Below are 20,388 nucleotides of genomic sequence, written 5' to 3' on the forward strand. Positions count from 1 at the left end.
ACCACCGCTGGTATAGAGGGAGTCAGCGCTGCTGGCAACACCACCGCTGGTATAGAGGGAGTTACTGCCGCTGGCAACACCTCCGCTGGTATAGAGGGAGTGAGCGCCACTGGTATAGAGGGTGTGAGTTCAGCTGGCAACACCGACTCTGGTATTGAGGGAGTGAGCGCCGCTGGCACCACTACCGCTGGTATAGAGGGAGTGAGTGCCGTTGGCAACACCACCGCTGGTATAGAGGGAGTGAGCGCCGCTGGCAACACCACCTCTGGTATAGAGGGAGTGAGGGCTGCTGGCCATCCACCGCTGGAATAGAGTGAGTGAGTGCCGCTGGCAACACCACCGCTGGTGTAGAGGGAATAAACGCTGCTGGTATAGAGGGAGTGAACGCTGCTGGTATAGAGGGAGTGAACGTCGCTGGCAACACCACGTCTGGAATAGAGGGAGTGAGCGCCGCTGGCAACACCTCCGCTGGTATAGAGGGAGTGAGCGCCACTGGCAACTCCACCGCTGGTATAGAGGGAGTGAACGCCGCTGGCAACACCACCTCTGGAATAGAGGGAGTGAGCGACGCTGGCAACACCTCCGCTGGTATAGAGGGCATGAGCGATGCTGGCACCACTACCACTGGTATAGAGGGAGTGAGCGCCGCTGGCAACACCTCCGCTGGTATAGAGGGCATGAGCGATGCTGGCACCACTACCACTGGTATAGAGGGAGTTAGCGCCGCTGGCAACACCACCGCTGGTATAGAGGGAGTGAGCGCCGCTGTCAACACTACTGCTGGTATAAAGGGACTGAGCGCCGATGGCATTGAGGGTGTGAGCGCCTCTTGCAACACTGACTCTGGTATTGAGGGAGTGAGCACCACTGCCAACACCACCGCTGGAATAGAGGGAGTGAGCGCTGCTGGCCACTCCACCGCTGGTATAGAGGGAGTTAGCGCCGCTGGCAACACCACCGCTGGTGTAGAGGAAGTGAACGCTGCTGGTATAGAGGGAGTTAGCGCCGCTGGCAACACCACCTCTGGTATAGAGGGAGTGAACGCTACTGGTATAGAGGAAGTGAGCGCCGCTGGTCACCACCGCTGGTATAGAGGGAGTGAACGCTGCTGGTATAAAGGGAGTGAGCGCCACTGGCAACACCACTGCTGGTATAGAGGGAGTGAGCGCTACTGGTATAGAGGAAGTGAGCGCCGCTGGCAACACCACCGCTGGTATAGAGGGAGTGAACGCTACTGGTATAGAGGAAGTGAGCGCCGCTGGTCACCACCGCTGGTATAGAGGGAGTGAACGCTGCTGATATAGAGGAGGTGAGCACTGCTGGCAACACCATCGCTGGTATAGAGGGAGTGAGCGCCGTTGGCAACACCACCGCTGTTTAAGAGGGAGTGAGCACCGCTGGTATAGAGGGTGTCAGCGCCGCTGGCAACACAACCGCTGGTAAAGAGGGAGTGAGCGCTGCTGGCAACACAACGCTGGTATAGAGGGAGTGAGCGCTGCTGGCAACACCACCGCTGGTATAGAGGGAGTGAGCGCAGCAGGCCATACCACCGCTGGTAAAGAGGGAGTGAGCGCTGCAGGCAACACCACCGCTGTTATAAGGGTATTAAGCGCCGCTGGTATAGAGGGAGTCAGCGCCGCTGGTATAGAGGGAGTGAGCGCCGCTGGTAAAGAGGGAGTGAGCGCCGCTGGCAGCAGTGCCGCTGGTATAGAGGGAGTGAGTGCCGCTGGCACCACTAAAGCTGGTAAAGATTGAGTGAGCGCTGCTGGCCACTCCTCCGCTGGTATAGAGGGAGTGAGTGCCGCTGGCAACACCAACGCTGGTATAGAGGGAGTGAACGCTGCTGGTATAGAGGGAGTGAACGCTGCTGGTATAGAGGGAATAAGCGCCACGGGCAACTCCACCGCTCGTATAGAAGGAGTGAGCGCCGCTGGCAAAACCACCGCTGGCATAGAGTGAGTGAGCGCCGCTAGCAACACCATCTCTGGTATAGAGGGAGTGAGCGCTGCTGGCAACACCTCCGCTGGGATAGAGGGAGTGAGCGCCGCTGGCAACACATCCGCTGGTATAGAGGGAGTGAGCGCCGCTGTTATAGAGGGAGTCAGCGCCGCTGGTATAGAAGGAGTGAGCGCCGAGGGCAACACTGCCGCTGGTATAGAAAGAGAGAGCCTCGCTGGGAACTCGTTAGTATAGAGGGAGTGAGCGCCGGTGACAAAACCACTGCTGGTATAGAGGGAGTGAGAGCCGCTGGAAACACCACCGCTGGTATAGAGGCAGTGAACGCTGCTGGTATAGAGGGAGTGAGCGCAACTGGCAACACCACCGCTGGTATAGAGAGAGTGAGCGCCGCTGGCAAAGCCACCTCTGGTATAGAGGGAGTGAGCGTCGCTGGCAACACCACCGCTGGTATAGAGGGAGTGAACGCTGCTGGTAACACCTCCGCTGGTATAGAGGGAGTGAGCGCCGGTGGCAACACCTCCGCAGGTATAGAGGGAGTGAGCGCCGTTGGCAACTCCACCGCTGTTATAGAGGGAGTCAGCGCCGCTGGTATAGAAGGAGTGAGCGCCGCTGGTATAGAAGGAGTGAGCGCCGCAGGCAACACTGCCACTGGTATAGAGGGAGAGAGCTTTGCTGGGAACTCCAACGCTAGTATAGAGGGAGTCAGTGAGAGCGGCTGGAATCACCACCGCTGGTATAGAGGCAGTGAACGCTGCTGGTATAGAGGGAGTGAGCGCAACTGGCAACTCCATCGCTGGTATAGAGAGAGTGAGCGCCGCTGTCAAAACCACCGCTGGTATAGAGGGAGTGAGCGCCGCTGGCAACACCACCGCTGGTATAGAGGGAGTGAACGCTGCTGGCAACACCTCCGCTGGTAGAGAGGGAGTGAGCGCCGGTGGCAACACCTCCGCTGGAATAGAGGGAGTGAGCGCCGTTGGCAACTCCACCGCTGTTATAGAGGGAGTCAGCGCCGCTGGTATAGAAGGAGTGAGCGCCGAGGGCAACACTGCCGCTGGTATAGAGGCAGTGAACGCTGCTGGTATAGAGGGAGTGAGCGCAACTGGCAACACCACCGCTGGTATAGAGAGAGTGAGCGCCGCTAGCAAAACCACCGCTGGTATAGAGGGAGTGAACCCTGCTGGTAACACCTCCGCTGGTATAGAGGGAGTGAGCGCCGGTGGCAACACCTCCGCAGGTATAGAGGGAGAGAGCGCCGTTGGCAACTCCACCGCTGTTATAGAGGGAGTCAGCGCCGCTGGTATAGAAGGAGTGAGCGCCGCTGGAATAGAAGGAGTGAGCGCCGCTGGTATAGAAGGAGTGAGCGCCGCAGGCAACACTGCCGCTGGTATAGAGGGAGAGAGCCTCGCTGGGAACTCCATCGCTGGTATAGAGGGAGTCAGTGAGAGCGGCTGGAAACACCACCGCTGGTATAGAGGCAGTGAACGCTGCTGGTATAGAGGGAGTGAGCGCAACTGGCAACTCCATCGCTGGTATAGAGAGAGTGAGCGCCGCTGGCAAAACCACCGCTGGTATAGAGGGAGTGAGCGCCGCTGGCAACACCACCGCTGGTATAGAGGGAGTGAACGCTGCTGGCAACACCTCCGCTGGTAGAGAGGGAGTGAGCGCCGGTGGCAACACCTCCGCTGGAATAGAGGGAGTGAGCGCCGTTGGCAACTCCACCGCTGTTATAGAGGGAGTCAGGGCTGCTGGTATAGAAGGAGTGAGCGCCGCAGGCAACACTGCCGCTGGTATAGAGGGAGAGAGCCTCGCTCGGAACTCCAACGCTGGTATAGAGGGAGTGAGCGTCGGTGGCAACACCACTGCTTGTATAGAGGGAGTGAGCGCTGCTGATATAGAAGGAGTGAGCGCTGCTGGCAACACCACCGGTGGTATAGAGGGTGTGAGCGCCGCTGGCAACACCACCCCTGGTATAGAGTGAGCGCCGCTGGACCACCGCTCGTATAAAGGTAGTGAGCGCCGCTGGCAACACCACCGCTGGTATATAGTGAGCGCCGCTGGACCACCGCTCGAATAAAGGTAGTGAGCGCCGCTGGCAACACCACCGCTGGTATAGATGTGAGCGCCGCTGGACCACCGCTCGTATAAAGGTAGTGAGTGCCGCTGGCAACACCATCGCTGGTATAGAAGGAGTGAGCGCCGCTGGCAACAATACCGCTGGTATAGAGGGAGTGAGCGCCGGTGGCAACTCCGCCGCTTGTATAGTGGGTGTGAGCGCCGCTGGCAACACCACCGCTGGTATAGAGGGAGTGAGCGCCGTTGGCAACACCGCCGCTTGTATAGAGGGTGTGAGCGCCGCTGGCAACTCAACCGCTGGTATAAAAGTAGTGAGCGACGCTGGTATAGAGGGAGTGAGCGCGGCTGGTATAGAGGGAGTGAGCGCCGCTGGCAACACTGCCGCTGGTATAGAGGGAGTGAGCGCCGTTGGCACCACTACAGCTGGTATAGAGGAAGTGAGCGCCGCTGGTGTAAAGTGAGTGAGCGCCGTTGGCAACACTGCAGGTGGTAAAGAGGGATTGAGCGCCGCTGGCACCACTACCGCTGGTATAGAGGGAGTGAGTGCCGTTGGCAACACCACCGCTGGTATAGAGGGAGTCAGCGCTGCTGGCAACACCACCGCTGGTATAGAGGGAGTCAGCGCTGCTGGCAACACCACCGCTGGTATAGAGGGAGTGAGCGCCGCTGGCAACACCTCCGCTGGTATAGAGGGAGTGAGCGCCACTGGCAACTCCACCGCTGGTATAGAGGGAGTGAACGCCGCTGGCAACACCACCTCTGGAATAGAGGGAGTGAGCGACGCTGGCAACACCTCCGCTGGTATAGAGGGCATGAGCGATGCTGGCACCACTACCACTGGTATAGAGGGAGTGAGCGCCGCTGGCAACACCTCCGCTGGTATAGAGGGCATGAGCGATGCTGGCACCACTACCACTGGTATAGAGGGAGTGAGCGCCGCTGGCAACACCACCGCTGGTATAGAGGGAGTTAGCGCCGCTGTCAACATTACTGCTGGTATAAAGGGACTGAGCGCCGATGGCATTGAGGGTGTGAGCGCCTCTTGCAACACTGACTCTGGTATTGAGGGAGTGAGCACCACTGCCAACACCACCGCTGGAATAGAGGGAGTGAGCGCTGCTGGCCACTCCACCGCTGGTATAGAGGGAGTTAGCGCCGCTGGCAACACCACCGCTGGTATAGAGGAAGTGAACGCTGCTGGTATAGAGGGAGTTAGCGCCGCTGGCAACACCACCTCTGGTATAGAGGGAGTGAACGCTACTGGTATAGAGGAATTGAGCGCCGCTGGTCACCACCGCTGGTATAGAGGGAGTGAACGCTGCTGGTATAAAGGGAGTGAGCGCCACTGGCAACACCACTGCTGGTATAGAGGGAGTGAGCGCTACTGGTATAGAGGAAGTGAGCGCCGCTGGCAACACCACCGCTGGTATAGAGGGAGTGAACGCTACTGGTATAGAGGAAGTGAGCGCCGATGGTCACCACCGCTGGTATAGAGGGAGTGAACGCTGCTGATATAGAGGAGGTGAGCACTGCTGGCAACACCATCGCTGGTATAGAGGGAGTGAGCGCCGTTGGCAACACCACCGCTGTTTAAGAGGGAGTGAGCACCGCTGGTATAGAGGGTGTGAGCGCCGCTGGCAACACAACCGCTGGTAAAGAGGGAGTGAGCGCTGCTGGCAACACAACGCTGGTATAGAGGGAGTGAGCGCTGCTGGCAACACCACCGCTGGTATAGAGGGAGTGAGCGCAGCAGGCCATACCACCGCTGGTATAGAGGGAGTGAGCGCTGCAGGCAACACCACCGCTTTTATGAGGGTATTAAGCGCCGCTGGTATAGAGGGAGTCAGCGCCGCTGGTATAGAGGGAGTGAGCGCCGCTGGTAAAGAGGGAGTGAGCGCCGCTGGCAACACTGCCGCTGGTATAGAGGGAGTGAGTGCCGCTGGCACCACTAAAGCTGGTAAAGATTGAGTGAGCGCTGCTGGCCACTCCTCCGCTGGTATAGAGGGAGTGAGTGCCGCTGGCAACACCACCGCTGGTATAGAGGGAGTGAACGCTGCTGGTATAGAGGGAGTGAACGCTGCTGGTATAGAGGGAATAAGCGCCACGGGCAACTCCACCGCTCGTATAGAAGGAGTGAGCGCCGCTGGCAAAACCACCGCTGGCATAGAGTGAGTGAGCGCCGCTAGCAACACCATCTCTGGTATAGAGGGAGTGAGCGCTGCTGGCAACACCTCCGCTGGAATAGAGGGAGTGAGCGCCGCTGGCAACACCTCCGCTGGTATAGAGGGAGTGAGCGCCGCTGTTATAGAGGGAGTCAGCGCCGCTGGTATAGAAGGAGTGAGCGCCGAGGGCAACACTGCCGCTGGTATAGAAAGAGAGAGCCTCGCTGGGAACTCGTTGGTATAGAGGGAGTGAGCGCCGGTGACAAAACCACTGCTGGTATAGAGGGAGTGAGAGCCGCTGGAAACACCACCGCTGGTATAGAGGCAGTGAACGCTGCTGGTATAGAGGGAGTGAGCGCAACTGGCAACACCACCGCTGGTATAGAGAGAGTGAGCGCCGCTGGCAAAACCACCGCTGGTATAGAGGGAGTGAGCGTCGCTGGCAACACCACCGCTGGTATAGAGGGAGTGAACGCTGCTGGTAACACCTCCGCTGGTATAGAGGGAGTGAGCGCCGGTAGCAACACCTCCGCAGGTATAGAGGGAGTGAGCGCCGTTGGCAACTCCACCGCTGTTATAGAGGGAGTCAGCGCCACTGGTATAGAAGGAGTGAGCGCCGCTGGTATAGAAGGAGTGAGCGCCGCAGGCAACACTGCCACTGGTATAGAGGGAGAGAGCTTTGCTGGGAACTCCAACGCTAGTATAGAGGGAGTCAGTGAGAGCGGCTGGAATCACCACCGCTGGTATAGAGGCAGTGAACGCTGCTGGTATAGAGGGAGTGAGCGCCACTGGCAACTCCATCGCTGGTATAGAGAGAGTGAGCGCCGCTGTCAAAACCACCGCTGGTATAGAGGGAGTGAGCGCCGCTGGCAACACCACCGCTGGTATAGAGGGAGTGAACGCTGCTGGCAACACCTCCGCTGGTAGAGAGGGAGTGAGCGCCGGTGGCAACACCTCCGCTGGAATAGAGGGAGTGAGCGCCGTTGGCAACTCCACCGCTGTTATAGAGGGAGTCAGCGCTGCTGGTATAGAAGGAGTGAGCGCCGAAGGCAACACTGCCGCTGGTATAGAGGGAGAGAGCCTCGCTGGGAACTCCAACGCTGGTATAGAGGGAGTGAGCGCCGGTGGCAACACCACTGCTTGTATAGAGGGAGTGAGCGCTGCTGATATAGAAGGAGTGAGCGCTGCTGGCAACACCACCGGTGGTATAGAGGGTGTGAGCGCCGCTGGCAACACCACCCCTGGTATAGAGTGAGCGCCGCTGAACCACCGCTCGTATAAAGGTAGTGAGCGCCGCTGGCAACACCACCGCTGGTATATAGCGAGCGCCGCTGGACCACCGCTCGAATAAAGGTAGTGAGCGCCGCTGGCAACACCACCGCTGGTATAGAGTGAGCGCCGCTGGACCACCGCTCGTATAAAGGTAGTGAGTGCCGCTGGCAACACCATCGCTGGTATAGAAGGAGTGAGCGCCGCTGGCAACAATACCGCTGGTATAGAGGGAGTGAGCGCCGGTGGCAACACCGCCGCTTCTATAGAGGGTGTGAGCGCCGCTGGCAACACCATCGCTGGTATAGAGGGAGTGAGCGCTGTTGGCAACACCACCGCTGGTAAAGAGGGAGTGAGCTCCGCTGGCAACACCGCCGCTTGTATAGAGGGTGTGAGCGCCGCTGGCAACTCCACTGCTGGTATAAAAGTAGTGAGCGACGCTGGTATAGAGGGAGTGAGCGCCGCTGGCAACACTGCCGCTGGTATAGAGGGAGTAAGCGCCGTTGGCACCACTACCGCTGGTATAGAGGAAGTGAGCGCCGCTGGTGTAAAGTGAGTGAGCGCCGCTGGCAACACTGCAGGTGGTAAAGAGGGATTGAGCGCCGCTGGCACCACTACCGCTGGTATAGAGGGAGTGAGTGCCGTTGGCAACACCACCGCTGGTATAGAGGGAGTCAGCGCTGCTGGCAACACCACCGCTGGTATAGAGGGAGTGAGTGCCGCTGGCAACACTACCGCTGGTATAGAGGGAGTGAGGGCCGCTGGCAACACCTCCGCTGGTATAGAGGGAGTGAACGCTGCTGGTATAGAGGGTGTGAGTTCAGCTTGCAACACCGACTCTGGTATTGAGGGAGAGAGCGCCGCTGGCAACACCACCGCTGGTATAGAGGGAGTGAACGCTGCTGGTATAGAGGGAGTGAACGCTGCTGGTATAGAGGGAGTGAACGCCGTTGGCAACACCACCTCTGGAATAGAGGGAGTGAGCGCCGCTAGCAACACCTCCGCTGGTATAGAGGGAGTGAGCGCCACTGGCAACTCCACCGCTGGTATAGAGGGAGTGAACGCCGCTGGAAACACCACCTATGGAATAGAGGGAATGAGCGCCGCTGGACACACCTCCACTGGTATAAAGGGAGTGAGCGCCACTGGCAACACCACCGCTGGTAAAGAGGGAGGGAACGCTGCTGGTATAGAGGGAGTGAGCGCCGCTGGCAACACCTACGCTGGTATAGAGGAAGTGAGTGCCGCTGGCAACACCGCCGCTGGCAACACCTCCGCTAGTATAGAGGGAGTGAACGTCGCTGGCCACACCTCTGCTGGTATAGAGGAAGTAAGCGCCGCTGGCAACACCGCCGCTGGCAACACTTCCGCTAGTATAGAGGGAGTGAGCGCCGCTGGCAACACCTCCGCTGGTATTGAGGAAGTGAACGCTGCTGGTATAGAGGGAGTTAGCGCCGCTGGCAACACCACCTCTGGTATAGTGTGAGTGAACGCTACTGGTATAGAGTAAGTGAGCGCCGCTGGGTACCACCGCTGGAATAGAGGGAGTGAACGCTGCTGGTATAGAGGGAGTGAGCGCCACTGGCAACACCACTGCTGGTATAGAGGGAGTGAGCGCTACTGGTATAGAGGAAGTGAGCGCCGCTGGCAACACCACAGCTGGTATAGAGGGAGTGAACGCTACTGGTATAGAGGAAGTGAGCGCCGCTGGTCACCACCGCTGGTATAGAGGGAGTGAACGCTGCTGATATAGAGGGAGTGAGCACTGCTGGCAACACCACCGCTGGTATAGAGGGAGTGAGCGCTGCAGGCAACACCGCCGCTTTTATAAGGGTATTAAGCGCCGCTGGTATAGAGGGAGTCAGCGCCGCTGGTATAGAGGGAGTGAGCGCCGCAGGCAACACCAACGATCGTATAAAGGAAGCGAGCGCCGCTGGTATAGAGGGAGTGAGCGCCGCTGGTAAAGAGGGAGTGAGCGCCGCTGGCAACCCTGCCGCTGGTATAGAGGGAGTGAGTGCCGCTGCCACCACTAATGCTGGTAAAGATTGAGTGAGCGCTGCTGGCCACTCCTCCGCTGGTATAGAGGGAGTGAGCGCTGCTGGCCACTCCTCCGCTGGTATAGAGGGAGTGAGCGCTACAGGCAACACCACCGCTTTTATAAGGGTATTAAGCGCCGCTGGTATAGAGGGAGTGAGCGCCGCTGGTATAGAGGGAGTGAGCGCCGCTGGTAAAGAGGGAGTGAGCGCTGCTGGCAACACTGCCGCTGGTATAGAGGGAGTGAGTGCCGCTGGCACCACTAAAGCTGGTAAAGATTGAGTGAGCGCTTCCGGCCACTCCTCCGCTGGTATAGAAGGAGTGAGCGCGGCTGGCAAAACCACCGCTGGCATAGAGTGAGTGAGCGCCGCTAGCAACACCATCTCTGGTATAGAGGGAGTGAGCGCCGCTGGCAACACCTCCGCTGGTATAGAGGGAGTGAGCGCCGTTGGGAACACCACCGCTGTTTAAGAGGGAGTGAGCACCGCTGGCAACACCACCGCTGGTATAGAGGGTGTAAGCGCCGTTGGCCACACAACCGCTGGTAAAGAGGGAGTGAGCGCTGCAGGCAACACCACCGCTGGTATAGAGGGAGTGAGCGCTGCTGGCAACACCACCGCTGGTATAGAGGGAGTGAGCGCTGCTGGCAACACCACCGCCGGTATAGAGGGAGTGAGCGCTGCTGGCAACACCACCGCTGGTATAGAGGGAGTGAGCGCTGCAGGCAACACCGCCTCTTTTATAAGGGTATTAAGCGCCGCTGGTATAGAGGGAGTCTGCGTCGCTGGTATAGAGGGAATGAGCGCCGCAGGCAACACCAACGATGGTACAAAGGTAGCGAGCGCCGCTGGTATAGAGGGAGTGAGCGCCGCTGGTAAAGAGGGAGTGAGCGCCGCTGGCAACACTGCCGCTGGTATAGAGGGAGTGAGTGCCGCTGGCACCACTAAAGCTGGTAAAGATTGAGTGAGCGCTGCTGGCCTCTCCTCCGCTGGTATAGAGGGAGTGAGCGCTGCTGGCCACTCCTCCGCTGGTATAGAGGGAGTGAGCGCTGCAGGCAACACCACCGCTTTTATAAGGGTATTAAGCGCCGCTGGTATAGAGGGAGTCAGCGCCGCTGGTATAGAGGGAGTGAGCGCCGCTGGTAAAGAAGGAGTGAGCACCGCTGGCAACACTGCCGCTGGTATAGAGGGAGTGAGTGCCGCTGGCACCACTAAAGCTGGTAAAGATTGAGTGAGCGCTGCTGGCCACTCCTCCGCTGGTATAGAGGGAGTGAGTGCCGCTGGCAACACCACCGCTGGTATAGAGGGAGTGAACGCTGCTGGTATAGAGGGAGTGAACGCTGCTGGTATAGAGGGAATAAGCGCCACGGGCAACTCCACCGCTCGTATAGAAGGAGTGAGCGCTGCTGGCAAAACCACCGCTGGCATAGAGTGAGTGAGCGCCGCTAGCAACACCATCTCTGGTATAGAGGGAGTGAGCGCCGCTGGCAACACCTCCGCTGGGATAGAGGGAGTGAGCGCCGTTGGCAACTCCACCGCTGTTATAATCAGCGCCGCTGGTATAGAAGGAGTGAGCGCCGAGGGCAACACTGCCGCTGGTATAGAGGCAGTGAACGCTGCTGGTATAGAGGGAGTGAGCGCAACTGGCAACTCCATCGCTGGTATAGAGAGAGTGAGCGCCGCTGGCAAAACCACCGCTGGTATAGAGGGAGTGAGCGCCGCTGGCAACAACACCGCTGGTATAGAGGGAGTGAACGCTGCTGGCAACACCTCCGCTGGTAGAGAGGGAGTGAGCGCCGGTGGCAACACCTCCGCTGGAATAGAGGGAGTGAGCGCCGTTGGCAACTCCACCGCTGTTATAGAGGGAGTCAGGGCTGCTGGTATAGAAGGAGTGAGCGCCGCAGGCAACACTGCCGCTGGTATAGAGGGAGAGAGCCTCGCTGGGAACTCCAACGCTGGTATACAGGGAGTGAGCGCCGGTGGCAACACCACTGCTTGTATAGAGGGAGTGAGCGCTGCTGATATAGAAGGAGTGAGCGCTGCTGGCAACACCACCGGTGGTATAGAGGGTGTGAGCGCCGCTGGCAACACCACCCCTGGTATAGAGTGAGCGCCGCTGGACCACCGCTCGTATAAAGGTAGTGAGCGCCGCTGGCAACACCACCGCTGGTATATAGTGAGCGCCGCTGGACCACCGCTCGAATAAAGGTAGTGAGCGCCGCTGGCAACACCACCGCTGGTATAGAGTGAGCGCCGCTGGACCACCGCTCGTATAAAGGTAGTGAGTGCCGCTGGCAACACCATCGCTGGTATAGAAGGAGTGAGCGCCGCTGGCAACAATACCGCTGGTATAGAGGGAGTGAGCGCCGGTGGCAACTCCGCCGCTTGTATAGAGGGTGTGAGCGCCGCTGGCAACACCACCGCTGGTATAGAGGGAGTGAGCGCCGTTGGCAACACCGCCGCTTGTATAGAGGGTGTGAGCGCCGCTGGCAACTCAACCGCTGGTATAAAAGTAGTGAGCGACGCTGGTATAGAGGGAGTGAGCGCGGCTGGTATAGAGGGAGTGAGCGCCGCTGGCAACACTGCCGCTGGTATAGAGGGAGTGAGCGCCGTTGGCACCACTACCGCTGGTATAGAGGAAGTGAGCGCCGCTGGTGTAAAGTGAGTGAGCGCCGCTGGCAACACTGCAGGTGGTAAAGATGGATTGAGCGCCGCTGGCACCACTACCGCTGGTATAGAGGGAGTGAGTGCCGTTGGCAACACCACCGCTGGTATAGAGGGAGTCAGCGCTGCTGGCAACACCACCGCTGGTATAGAGGGAGTCAGCGCTGCTGGCAACACCACCGCTGGTATAGAGGGAGTGAGTGCCGCTGGCAACACCACCGCTGGTATAGAGGGAGTGAGCGCCGCTGGCAACACCTCCGCTGGTATAGAGGGAGTGAGCGCCACTGGTATAGAGGGTGTGAGTTCAGCTGGCAACACCGACTCTGGTATTGAGAGAGTGAACACCGCTGGCAACACCACCGCTGGTATAGAGGGAGTGAGCGCCGCTGGCAACACCTCCGCTGGTATAGAGGGAGTGAGCGCCACTGGTATTGAGGGTGTGAGTTCAGCTGGCAACACCGACTCTGGTATTGAGGGAGTGAGCACCGCTGGCAACACCACTGCTGGTATAGAAGGAGTGAACGCTGCTGATAAAGAGGGCTTGAACGACGCTGGCAAAACCACCGCTGGTATAGACAGAGTGAGCACCGCTGGCAACACCACCGATGGTATAGAGGGAGTGAGCGCCGCTGGCACCACTACCGCGGGTATAGAGGGAGTGAGTGCTGCTGGCCATCCACGGCTGGTATAGAGGGAGTGAGTGCCGCTGGCAACACCACCGCTGGTATTGAGGGAATAAACGCTGCTGGTATAGAGGGAGTGAACGCTGCTGGTATAGAGGGAGTGAACGCCGCTGGCAACACCACCTCTGGAATAGAGGGAGTGAGCGCCGCTGGCAACACCTCCGCTGGTATAGAGGGAGTGAGCGCCACTGGCAACTCCACCGCTGGTAAAGAGGGAGGGAACGCTGCTGGTATAGAGGGAGTGAGCGCCGCTGGCAACACCTACGCTGGTATAGAGGAAGTGAGTGCCGCTGGCAACACCGCCGCTGGCAACACCTCCGCTAGTATAGAGGGAGTGAACGACGCTGGCCACACCTCCGCTGGTATTGAGGAAGTGAACGCTGCTGGTATAGAGGAAGTAAGCGCCGCTGGCAACACCGCCGCTGGCAACACTTCCGCTAGTATAGAGGGAGTGAGCGCCGCTTGCAACACCTCCGCTGGTATTGAGGAAGTGAACGCTGCTGGTATAGAGGGAGTTAGCGCCGCTGGCAACACCACCTCTGGTATAGAGGGAGTGAACGCTACTGGTATAGAGTAAGTGAGCGCCGCTGGTCACCACCGCTGGTATAGAGGGAGTGAACGCTGCTGGTATAGAGGGAGTGAGCGCCACTGGCAACACCACTGCTGGTATAGAGGGAGTGAGCGCTACTGGTATAGAGGAAGTGAGAGCCGCTGGCAACACCACAACTGGTATAGAGGGAGTGAACGCTACTGGTATAGAGGAAGTGAGCGCCGCTGGTCACCACTGCTGGTATAGAGGGAGTGAACGCTGCTGATATAGAGGGAGTGAGCACTGCTGGCAAAACCACCGCTGGTAAAGAGGGAGTGAGCGCTGCAGGCAACACCACCGCTGGTATAGAGGGAGTGAGCGCTGCTGGCAACACCACCGCTGGTATAGAAGGAGTGAGCGCTGCTGGCAACACCACCGCTGGTATAGAGGGAGTGAGCGCTGCAGGCAACACTGCCGCTTTTATAAGGGTATTAAGCGCCACTGGTATAGAGGGAGTCAGCGCCGCTGGTATAGAGGGAGTGAGTGCCGCTGGTAAAGAGGGAGTGAGCGCCGCTGGCAACCCTGCCGCTGGTATAGAGGGAGTGAGTGCCGCTGGCACCACTAAAGCTGGTAAAGATTGAGTGAGCGCTGCTGGCCACTCCTCCGCTGGTATAGAGGGAGTGAGCGCTGCTGGCCACTCCTCCGCTGGTATAGAGGGAGTGAGTGCCGCTGGCAACACCACCGCTGGTATAGAGGTAGTGAACGCTGCTGGTATAGAGGGAATAAGCACCACGGGCAACTCCACCGTTCGTATAGAGGGAGTGAGCGCCGCTGGCAAAACCACCGCTGGCATAGAGTGAGTGAGCGCCGCTAGCAACACCATCTCTGGTATAGAGGGAGTGAGCGCCGCTGGCAACACCTCCGCTGGGATCGAGGGAGTGAGCGCTGCTGTTATAGAGGGAGTCAGCGCCGCTGGTATAGAAGGAGTGAGCGCCGAGGGCAACACTGCCGCTGGTATAGAAAGAGAGAGCCTCGCTGGGAACTCCAACGCTGGTATAGAGGGAGTGAGCGCTGGTGGCAAAACCACTGCTGGTATAGAGGGAGTGAGAGCCGCTGGAAACACCACCGCTGGTATAGAGGCAGTGAACGCTGCTGGTATAGAGGGAGTGAGCGCAACTGGCAACACCACCGCTGGTATAGAGAGAGTGAGCGCCGCTGGCAAAACCACCGCTGGTATAGAGGGAGTGAGCGCCGCTGGCAACACCACCGCTGGTATAGAGGGAGTGAACGCTGCTGGCAACACCTCCGCTGGTATAGAGAGAGTGAGCGCCGGTGGCAACACCTCCGCTGGTATAGAGGGAGTGAGCGCTGGTGGCAACACCTCCGCAGGTATAGTGGGAGTGAGCGCCGTTGGCAACTCCACCGCTGTTATAGAGGGAGTCAGCGCCGCTGGTATAGAAGGAGTGAGCGCCGCAGGCAACACTGCCGCTGGTATAGAGGGAGAGAGCCTCGCTGGGAACTCCAACGCTGGTATAGAGGGAGTCAGTGAGAGCCGCTGGAAACACCACCGCTGGTATAGAGGCAGTGAACGCTGCTGGTATAGAGGGAGTGAGCGCAACTGGCAACTTCATCGCTGGTATAGAGAGAGTGAGCGCCGCTGGCAAAACCACCGCTGGTATAGAGGGAGTGAGCGCCGCTGGCAACACCTCCGCTGGTATTGAGGAAGTGAACGCTGCTGGTATAGAGGGAGTTAGCGCCGCTGGCAACACCACTGCTGGTATAGAGGGAGTGAACGCTACTGGAATAGAGTAAGTGAGCGCCGCTGGTCACCACCGCTGGTATAGAGGGAGTGAACGCTGCTGGTATAGAGGGAGTGAGCGCCACTGGCAACACCACTGCTGGTATAGAGGGAGTGAGCGCTGCAGGCAACACCACCGCTGGTATAGAGGGAGTGAGCGCTGCTGGCAACACCACCGCTGGTATAGAAGGAGTGAGCGCTGCTGGCAACACCACCGCTGGTATAGAGGGAGTGAGCGCTGCAGGCAACACTGCCGCTTTTATAAGGGTATTAAGCGCCACTGGTATAGAGGGAGTCAGCGCCGCTGGTATAGAGGGAGTGAGTGCCGCTGGTAAAGAGGGAGTGAGCGCCGCTGGCAACCCTGCCGCTGGTATAGAGGGAGTGAGTGCCGCTGGCACCACTAAAGCTAGTAAAGATTGAGTGAGCGCTGCTGGCCACTCCTCCGCTGGTATAGAGGGAGTGAGCGCTGCTGGCCACTCCTCCGCTGGTATAGAGGGAGTGAGTGCCGCTGGCAACACCACCGCTGGTATAGAGGGAGTGAACGCTGCTGGTATAGAGGGAATAAGCGCCACGGGCAACTCCACCGTTCGTATAGAGGGAGTGAGCGCCGCTGGCAAAACCACCGCTGGCATAGAGTGAGTGAGCGCCACTAGCAACACCATCTCTGGTATAGAGGGAGTGAGCGCCACTGGCAACACCTCCGCTGGGATAGAGGGAGTGAGCGCTGCTGTTATAGAGGGAGTCAGCGCCGCTGGTATAGAAGGAGTGAGCGCCGAGGGCAACACTGCCGCTGGTATAGAAAGAGAGAGCCTCGCTGGGAACTCCAACGCTGGTATAGAGGGAGTGAGCGCCGGTGGCAAAACCACTGCTGGTATAGAGGGAGTGAGAGCTGCTGGAAACACCACCGCTGGTATAGAGGCAGTGAACGCTGCTGGTATAGAGGGAGTGAGCGCAACTGGCAACACCACCGCTGGTATAGAGGGAGTGAGCGCCGCTGGCAAAACCACCGCTGGTATAGAGGGAGTGAGCGCCGCTGGCAACACCACCGCTGTTATAGAGGGAGTAAACGCTGTTGGCAACACCTCCGCTGGTAGAGAGGGAGTGAGCGCCGGTGGCAACACCTCCGCAGGTATAGAGGGAGTGAGCGCCGTTGGCAACTCCACCGCTGTTATAGAGGGAGTCAGCGCCGCTGGTATAGAAGGAGTGAGCGCCGCAGGCAACACTGCCGCTGGTATAGAGGGAGAGAGCCTCGCTGGGAACTCCAACGCTGGTATAGAGGGAGTCAGTGAGAGCCGCTGGAAACACCACTGCTGGTATACAGGCAGTGAACGCTGCTGGTATAGAGGGAGTGAGCGCAACTGGCAACTCCATCGCTGGTATAGAGAGAGGGAGCGCCGCTGGCAAAACCATAGCTGGTATAGAGGGAGTGAGCGCCGCTGGCAACACCACCGCTGGTATAGAGGGAGTGAACGCTGCTGGCAACACCTCCGCTGGGAGAGGGAGTGAGCGCCAGTGGCAACACCTCCGCTGGTATAGAGGGAGTGAGCGCCGTTGGCAACTCCACCGCTGTTATAGAGGGAGTCAGCGCTGCTGGTATAGAAGAAGTGAGCGCCGCTGGTATAGAGTGAGCGAGCGCCGCCGGCAACACTGCCGCTGGTATAGAGGGAGAGAGCCTCGCTGGGAACTCCAACACTGGTATAGAGGGAGTCAGTGAGAGCCGCTGGAAACACTACCGCTGGTATAGAGGCAGTGAACGCTGCTGGTATAGAGGGAGTGAGCGCAACTGGCAACTCCATCGCTGGTATAGAGAGAGTGAGCGCCGCTGGCAAAACCATTACTGGTATAGAGGGAGTGAGCGCCGCTGGCAACACCACCGCTGGTATAGAGGGAGTGAACGCTGCTGGTAACACCTCCGCTGGGAGAGAGGGAGTGAGCGCCGGTGGCAACACCTCCGCTGGTATAGAGGGAGTGAGCGCCGGTGGCAACACCTCCGCAGGTATAGAGGGAGTGAGCGCCGTTGGCAACTCCACCGCTGTTATAGAGGGAGTCAGCGCCGCTGGTATAGAAGGAGTGAGCGCCGCAGGCAACACTGCCGCTGGTATAGAGGGAGAGAGCCTCGCTGGGAACTCCAACGCTGGTATAGAGGGAGTCAGTGAGAGCCGCTGGAAACACCACCGCTGGTATAGAGGCAGTGAACGCTGCTGGTATAGAGGGAGTGAGCGCAACTGGCAACTTCATCGCTGGTATAGAGAGAGTGAGCGCCGCTGGCAAAACCACCGCTGGTATAGAGGGAGTGAGCGCCGCTGGCAACACCTCCGCTGGTATTGAGGAAGTGAACGCTGCTGGTATAGAGGGAGTTAGCGCCGCTGGCAACACCACTGCTGGTATAGAGGGAGTGAACGCTACTGGTATAGAGTAAGTGAGCGCCGCTGGTCACCACCGCTGGTATAGAGGGAGTGAACGCTGCTGGTATAGAGGGAGTGAGCGCCACTGGCAACACCACTGCTGGTATAGAGGGAGTGAGCGCTACTGGTATAGAGGAAGTGAGAGCCGCTGGCAACACCTCAACTGGTATAGAGGGAGTGAACGCTACTGGTATAGAGGAAGTGAGCGCCGCTGGGCACCACCGCTGGTATAGAGGGAGTGAACGCTGCTGATATAGAGGGAGTGAGCACTGCTGGCAAAACCACCGCTGGTAAAAAGGGAGTGAGCGCTGCAGGCAACACCACCGCTGGTATAGAGGGAGTGAGCGCTGCTGGCAACACCACCGCTGGTATAGAAGGAGTGAGCGCTGCTGGCAACACCATCGCTGGTATTGAGGGAGTGAGCGCTGCAGGCAACACTGCCGCTTTTATAAGGGTATTAAGCGCCACTGGTATAGAGGGAGTCAGCGCCGCTGGTATAGAGGGAGTGAGTGCCGCTGGTAAAGAGGGAGTGAGCGCCGCTGGCAACCCTGCCGCTGGTATAGAGGGAGTGAGTGCCGCTGGCACCACTAAAGCTGGTAAAGATTGAGTGAGCGCTGCTGGCCACTCCTCCGCTGGTATAGAGGGAGTGAGCGCTGCTGGCCACTCCTCCGCTGGTATAGAGGGAGTGAGTGCCGCTGGCAACACCACCGCTGGTATAGAGAGAGTGAACGCTGCTGGTATAGAGGGAATAAGCGCCACGGGCAACTCCACCGTTCGTATAGAGGGAGTGAGCGCCGCTGGCAAAACCACCGCTGGCATAGAGTGAGTGAGCGCCGCTAGCAACACCATCTCTGGTATAGAGGGAGTGAGCGCCGCTGGCAACACCTCCGCTGGGATAGAGGGAGTGAGCGCTGCTGTTATAGAGGGAGTCAGCGCCGCTGGTATAGAAGGAGTGAGCGCCGAGGGCAACACTGCCGCTGGTATAGAAAGAGAGAGCCTCGCTGGGAACTCCAACGCTGGTATAGAGGGAGTGAGCGCCGGTGGCAAAACCACTGCTGGTATAGAGGGAGTGAGAGCTGCTGGAAACACCACCGCTGGTATAGAGGCAGTGAACGCTGCTGGTATAGAGGGAGTGAGCGCAACTGGCAACACCACCGCTGGTATAGAGAGAGTGAGCGCCGCTGGCAAAACCACCGCTGGTATAGAGGGAGTGAGCGCCGCTGGCAACACCACCGCTGTTATAGAGGGAGTAAACGCTGTTGGCAACACCTCCGCTGGTAGAGAGGGAGTGAGCGCCGGTGGCAACACCTCCGCTGGAATAGAGGGAGTGAGCGCCGTTGGCAACTCCACCGCTGTTATAGAGGGAGTCAGCGCTGCTGGTATAGAAGGAGTGAGCGCCGCAGGCAACACTGCCGCTGGTATAGAGGGAGAGAGACTCGCTGGGAACTCCAACGCTGGTATAGAGGGATAGAGCCTCGCTGGGAACTCCAACGCTGGTATAGAGGGAGTGAGCGCCGGTGGCAACACCACTGCTGGTATAGAGGGAGTGAGCGCTGCTGATATAGAAGGAGTGAGCGCTGCTGTCAACACCACCGGTGGTATAGAGGGTGTGAGCGCCGCTGGCAACACCACCCCCTGGTATAGAGTGAGCGCCGCTGGACCACCGCTCGTATAAAGGTAGTGAGCGCCGCTGGCAACACTACCGCTGGTATAGAGTGAGCGCTGCTGGACCACCGCTCGAATAAAGGTAGTGAGCGCCGCTGGCAACACCACCGCTGGTATAGAGTGAGCGCCGCTGGACCACCGCTCGTATAAAGGTAGTGAGTGCCGCTGGCAACACCATCGCTGGTATAGAAGGAGTGAGCGCCGCTGGCAACAATACCGCTGGTATAGAGGGAGTGAGCGCCGGTGGCAACACCGCCGCTTGTATAGAGGGTGTGAGCGCCGCTGGCAACACTACCGCTGGTATAGAGGGAGTGAGCGCCGTTGGCAATACCACCGCTGGTAAAGAGGGAGTGAGCGCCGCTGGCAACACCGCCGCTTGTATAGAGGGTGTGAGCGCCGCTGGCAACTCCACCGCTGGTATAAAAGTAGTGAGCGACGCTGGTATAGAGGGAGTGAGCGCCGCTGGTATAGAGGGAGTGAGCGCCACTGGCAACACTGCCGCTGGTATAGAGGGAGTGACCGCCGTTGGCAACACTTCCGCTGGTATAGAGGAAGTGAGCGCCGCTGGTGTAAAGTGAGTGAGCGCCGCTGGCAACACTGCAGTTGGTAAAGAGGGATTAAGCGCCGCTGGCACCACTACCGCTGGTATAGAGGGAGTCAGCGCTGCTGGCAACACCACCGCTGGTATAGAGGGAGTGAGTGCCGCTGGCAACACCACCGCTCGTATAGAGGGAGTGAGCGCCGCTGGCAACACCTCCGCTGGTATAGAGGGAGTGAGCGCCACTGATATAGAGGGTGTGAGTTCAGCTGGCAACACCGACTCTGGTATTGAGGGAGTGAGCACCGCTGGCAACACCACCGCTGGTATAGAGGGAGTGAGCGCTGCTGGCAACACCGTCGCTGGCAACACTGCAGGTGTCAACAGCACCGCTGGTATAGATGGATTGAGCGCCGCTGGCAACACCACCGCTGGTATAGAGGGAGTGAACGCTGCTGGTATAGAGGGCTTGAATGACGCTGGCAAAACCACCGCTGGTATAGACGGAGTGAGCACCGCTGGCTACACCACCTCTGGTATAGAGGGAGTGAGCGCCGCTGGCACCACTACCGCTGGTATAGAGGGAGTGAGCGCTGCTGGCCATCCACCG

At 59.0% G+C, this 20,388-nt stretch overlaps 8 protein-coding genes across 8 annotated transcripts; 2 read left to right on the forward strand and 6 right to left on the reverse strand.

Annotated features, from left to right (window-relative positions):
* Nucleotides 1-1,412: 1,412 nt before the first annotated feature.
* LOC138367054 (uncharacterized PPE family protein PPE24-like) lies at nucleotides 1,413-3,483 on the reverse strand. The gene is made up of 2 exons (XM_069328449.1): nucleotides 2,865-3,483; nucleotides 1,413-2,710 (listed from the first exon to the last, which is right to left on the reverse strand). The coding sequence occupies exons 1-2, from the start codon at nucleotides 3,481-3,483 to the stop codon at nucleotides 1,413-1,415; spliced, it is 1,917 nt and encodes a 638-aa protein (XP_069184550.1).
* A 1,361-nt stretch (nucleotides 3,484-4,844) lies between these two features.
* On the forward strand, nucleotides 4,845-8,949 carry LOC138367055 (autotransporter adhesin BpaC-like). The gene is made up of 3 exons (XM_069328450.1): nucleotides 4,845-5,169; nucleotides 7,655-7,945; nucleotides 8,045-8,949. The coding sequence occupies exons 1-3, from the start codon at nucleotides 4,845-4,847 to the stop codon at nucleotides 8,947-8,949; spliced, it is 1,521 nt and encodes a 506-aa protein (XP_069184551.1).
* Nucleotides 8,950-8,956: 7 nt separating this feature from the next.
* Nucleotides 8,957-9,880, reverse strand: LOC138367056 (uncharacterized PPE family protein PPE24-like). The gene has a single exon (XM_069328451.1). The coding sequence runs from the start codon at nucleotides 9,878-9,880 to the stop codon at nucleotides 8,957-8,959; it is 924 nt and encodes a 307-aa protein (XP_069184552.1).
* A 415-nt stretch (nucleotides 9,881-10,295) lies between these two features.
* Nucleotides 10,296-13,420, forward strand: LOC138367057 (uncharacterized transmembrane protein DDB_G0289901-like). The gene is made up of 5 exons (XM_069328453.1): nucleotides 10,296-10,449; nucleotides 10,966-11,235; nucleotides 11,812-12,126; nucleotides 12,469-12,768; nucleotides 12,852-13,420. Exons 1-5 carry the CDS (start codon nucleotides 10,296-10,298, stop codon nucleotides 13,418-13,420), a joined length of 1,608 nt encoding a protein of 535 aa, XP_069184554.1.
* A 1,494-nt stretch (nucleotides 13,421-14,914) lies between these two features.
* Nucleotides 14,915-16,541, reverse strand: LOC138367058 (uncharacterized PPE family protein PPE24-like). The gene is made up of 2 exons (XM_069328454.1): nucleotides 16,175-16,541; nucleotides 14,915-16,035 (listed from the first exon to the last, which is right to left on the reverse strand). Exons 1-2 carry the CDS (start codon nucleotides 16,539-16,541, stop codon nucleotides 14,915-14,917), a joined length of 1,488 nt encoding a protein of 495 aa, XP_069184555.1.
* A 336-nt stretch (nucleotides 16,542-16,877) lies between these two features.
* Nucleotides 16,878-17,408, reverse strand: LOC138367059 (prisilkin-39-like). The gene has a single exon (XM_069328455.1). The coding sequence runs from the start codon at nucleotides 17,406-17,408 to the stop codon at nucleotides 16,878-16,880; it is 531 nt and encodes a 176-aa protein (XP_069184556.1).
* Nucleotides 17,409-17,734: 326 nt separating this feature from the next.
* Nucleotides 17,735-18,424, reverse strand: LOC138367060 (saposin-like protein 11). The gene has a single exon (XM_069328456.1). The coding sequence runs from the start codon at nucleotides 18,422-18,424 to the stop codon at nucleotides 17,735-17,737; it is 690 nt and encodes a 229-aa protein (XP_069184557.1).
* Nucleotides 18,425-19,274: 850 nt separating this feature from the next.
* On the reverse strand, nucleotides 19,275-20,382 carry LOC138367061 (uncharacterized PPE family protein PPE24-like). Its single transcript, XM_069328457.1, has 2 exons — nucleotides 20,349-20,382; nucleotides 19,275-20,257 (listed from the first exon to the last, which is right to left on the reverse strand). The coding sequence occupies exons 1-2, from the start codon at nucleotides 20,380-20,382 to the stop codon at nucleotides 19,275-19,277; spliced, it is 1,017 nt and encodes a 338-aa protein (XP_069184558.1).
* Between the last annotated feature and the right edge of the window lie 6 nt (nucleotides 20,383-20,388).

This window comes from Procambarus clarkii, chromosome 21 (assembly GCF_040958095.1).
Source record: "Procambarus clarkii isolate CNS0578487 chromosome 21, FALCON_Pclarkii_2.0, whole genome shotgun sequence".
NCBI classification, from domain to species: Eukaryota; Metazoa; Arthropoda; class Malacostraca; order Decapoda; family Cambaridae; genus Procambarus; species Procambarus clarkii.

Coding starts and splice junctions, on each gene's coding strand:
- LOC138367061 (XM_069328457.1), bottom strand. CDS start 20,382: ATGGCCAGCAGCGCTCACTCCCTCTATACCAGCG. Junction 20,258..20,348: donor TCACTCCCTCTATACCAGCG/GTAGTGGTGCCA, acceptor TGGTTTTGCCAG/CGTCATTCAAGCCCTCTATA.
- LOC138367056 (XM_069328451.1), bottom strand. CDS start 9,880: ATGGTGTTGCTAGCGGCGCTCACTCACTCTATGCCAGCGGTGGTTTTG.
- LOC138367057 (XM_069328453.1), top strand. CDS start 10,296: ATGAGCGCCGCAGGCAACACCAACGATGGTACAAAGGTAGCGAGCGCC. Junction 11,236..11,811: donor CGCTGGCAACAACACCGCTG/GTATAGAGGGAG, acceptor TCGCTGGTATAG/AAGGAGTGAGCGCCGCTGGC. Junction 12,769..12,851: donor CGCTGGCAACACCACCGATG/GTATAGAGGGAG, acceptor CGGCTGGTATAG/AGGGAGTGAGTGCCGCTGGC.
- LOC138367058 (XM_069328454.1), bottom strand. CDS start 16,541: ATGGAGTTGCCAGTTGCGCTCACTCCCTCTATACCAGCAGCGTTCACT. Junction 16,036..16,174: donor CTCCCTCTATACCAGCGGTG/GTTTTGCCAGCG, acceptor CTATACCAGCAG/TGGTTTTGCCACCGGCGCTC.
- LOC138367060 (XM_069328456.1), bottom strand. CDS start 18,424: ATGGTGTTGCTAGCGGCGCTCACTCACTCTATGCCAGCGGTGGTTTTG.
- LOC138367055 (XM_069328450.1), top strand. CDS start 4,845: ATGAGCGATGCTGGCACCACTACCACTGGTATAGAGGGAGTGAGCGCC. Junction 5,170..7,654: donor TGCTGGCCACTCCACCGCTG/GTATAGAGGGAG, acceptor TCGCTGGTATAG/AAGGAGTGAGCGCCGCTGGC. Junction 7,946..8,044: donor CGCTGGCAACACTGCCGCTG/GTATAGAGGGAG, acceptor GCAACACTGCAG/GTGGTAAAGAGGGATTGAGC.
- LOC138367054 (XM_069328449.1), bottom strand. CDS start 3,483: ATGGAGTTGCCAGTTGCGCTCACTCCCTCTATACCAGCAGCGTTCACT. Junction 2,711..2,864: donor CTCCCTCTCTACCAGCGGAG/GTGTTGCCAGCA, acceptor CTATACCAGCAG/CGTTCACTGCCTCTATACCA.
- LOC138367059 (XM_069328455.1), bottom strand. CDS start 17,408: ATGAAGTTGCCAGTTGCGCTCACTCCCTCTATACCAGCAGCGTTCACT.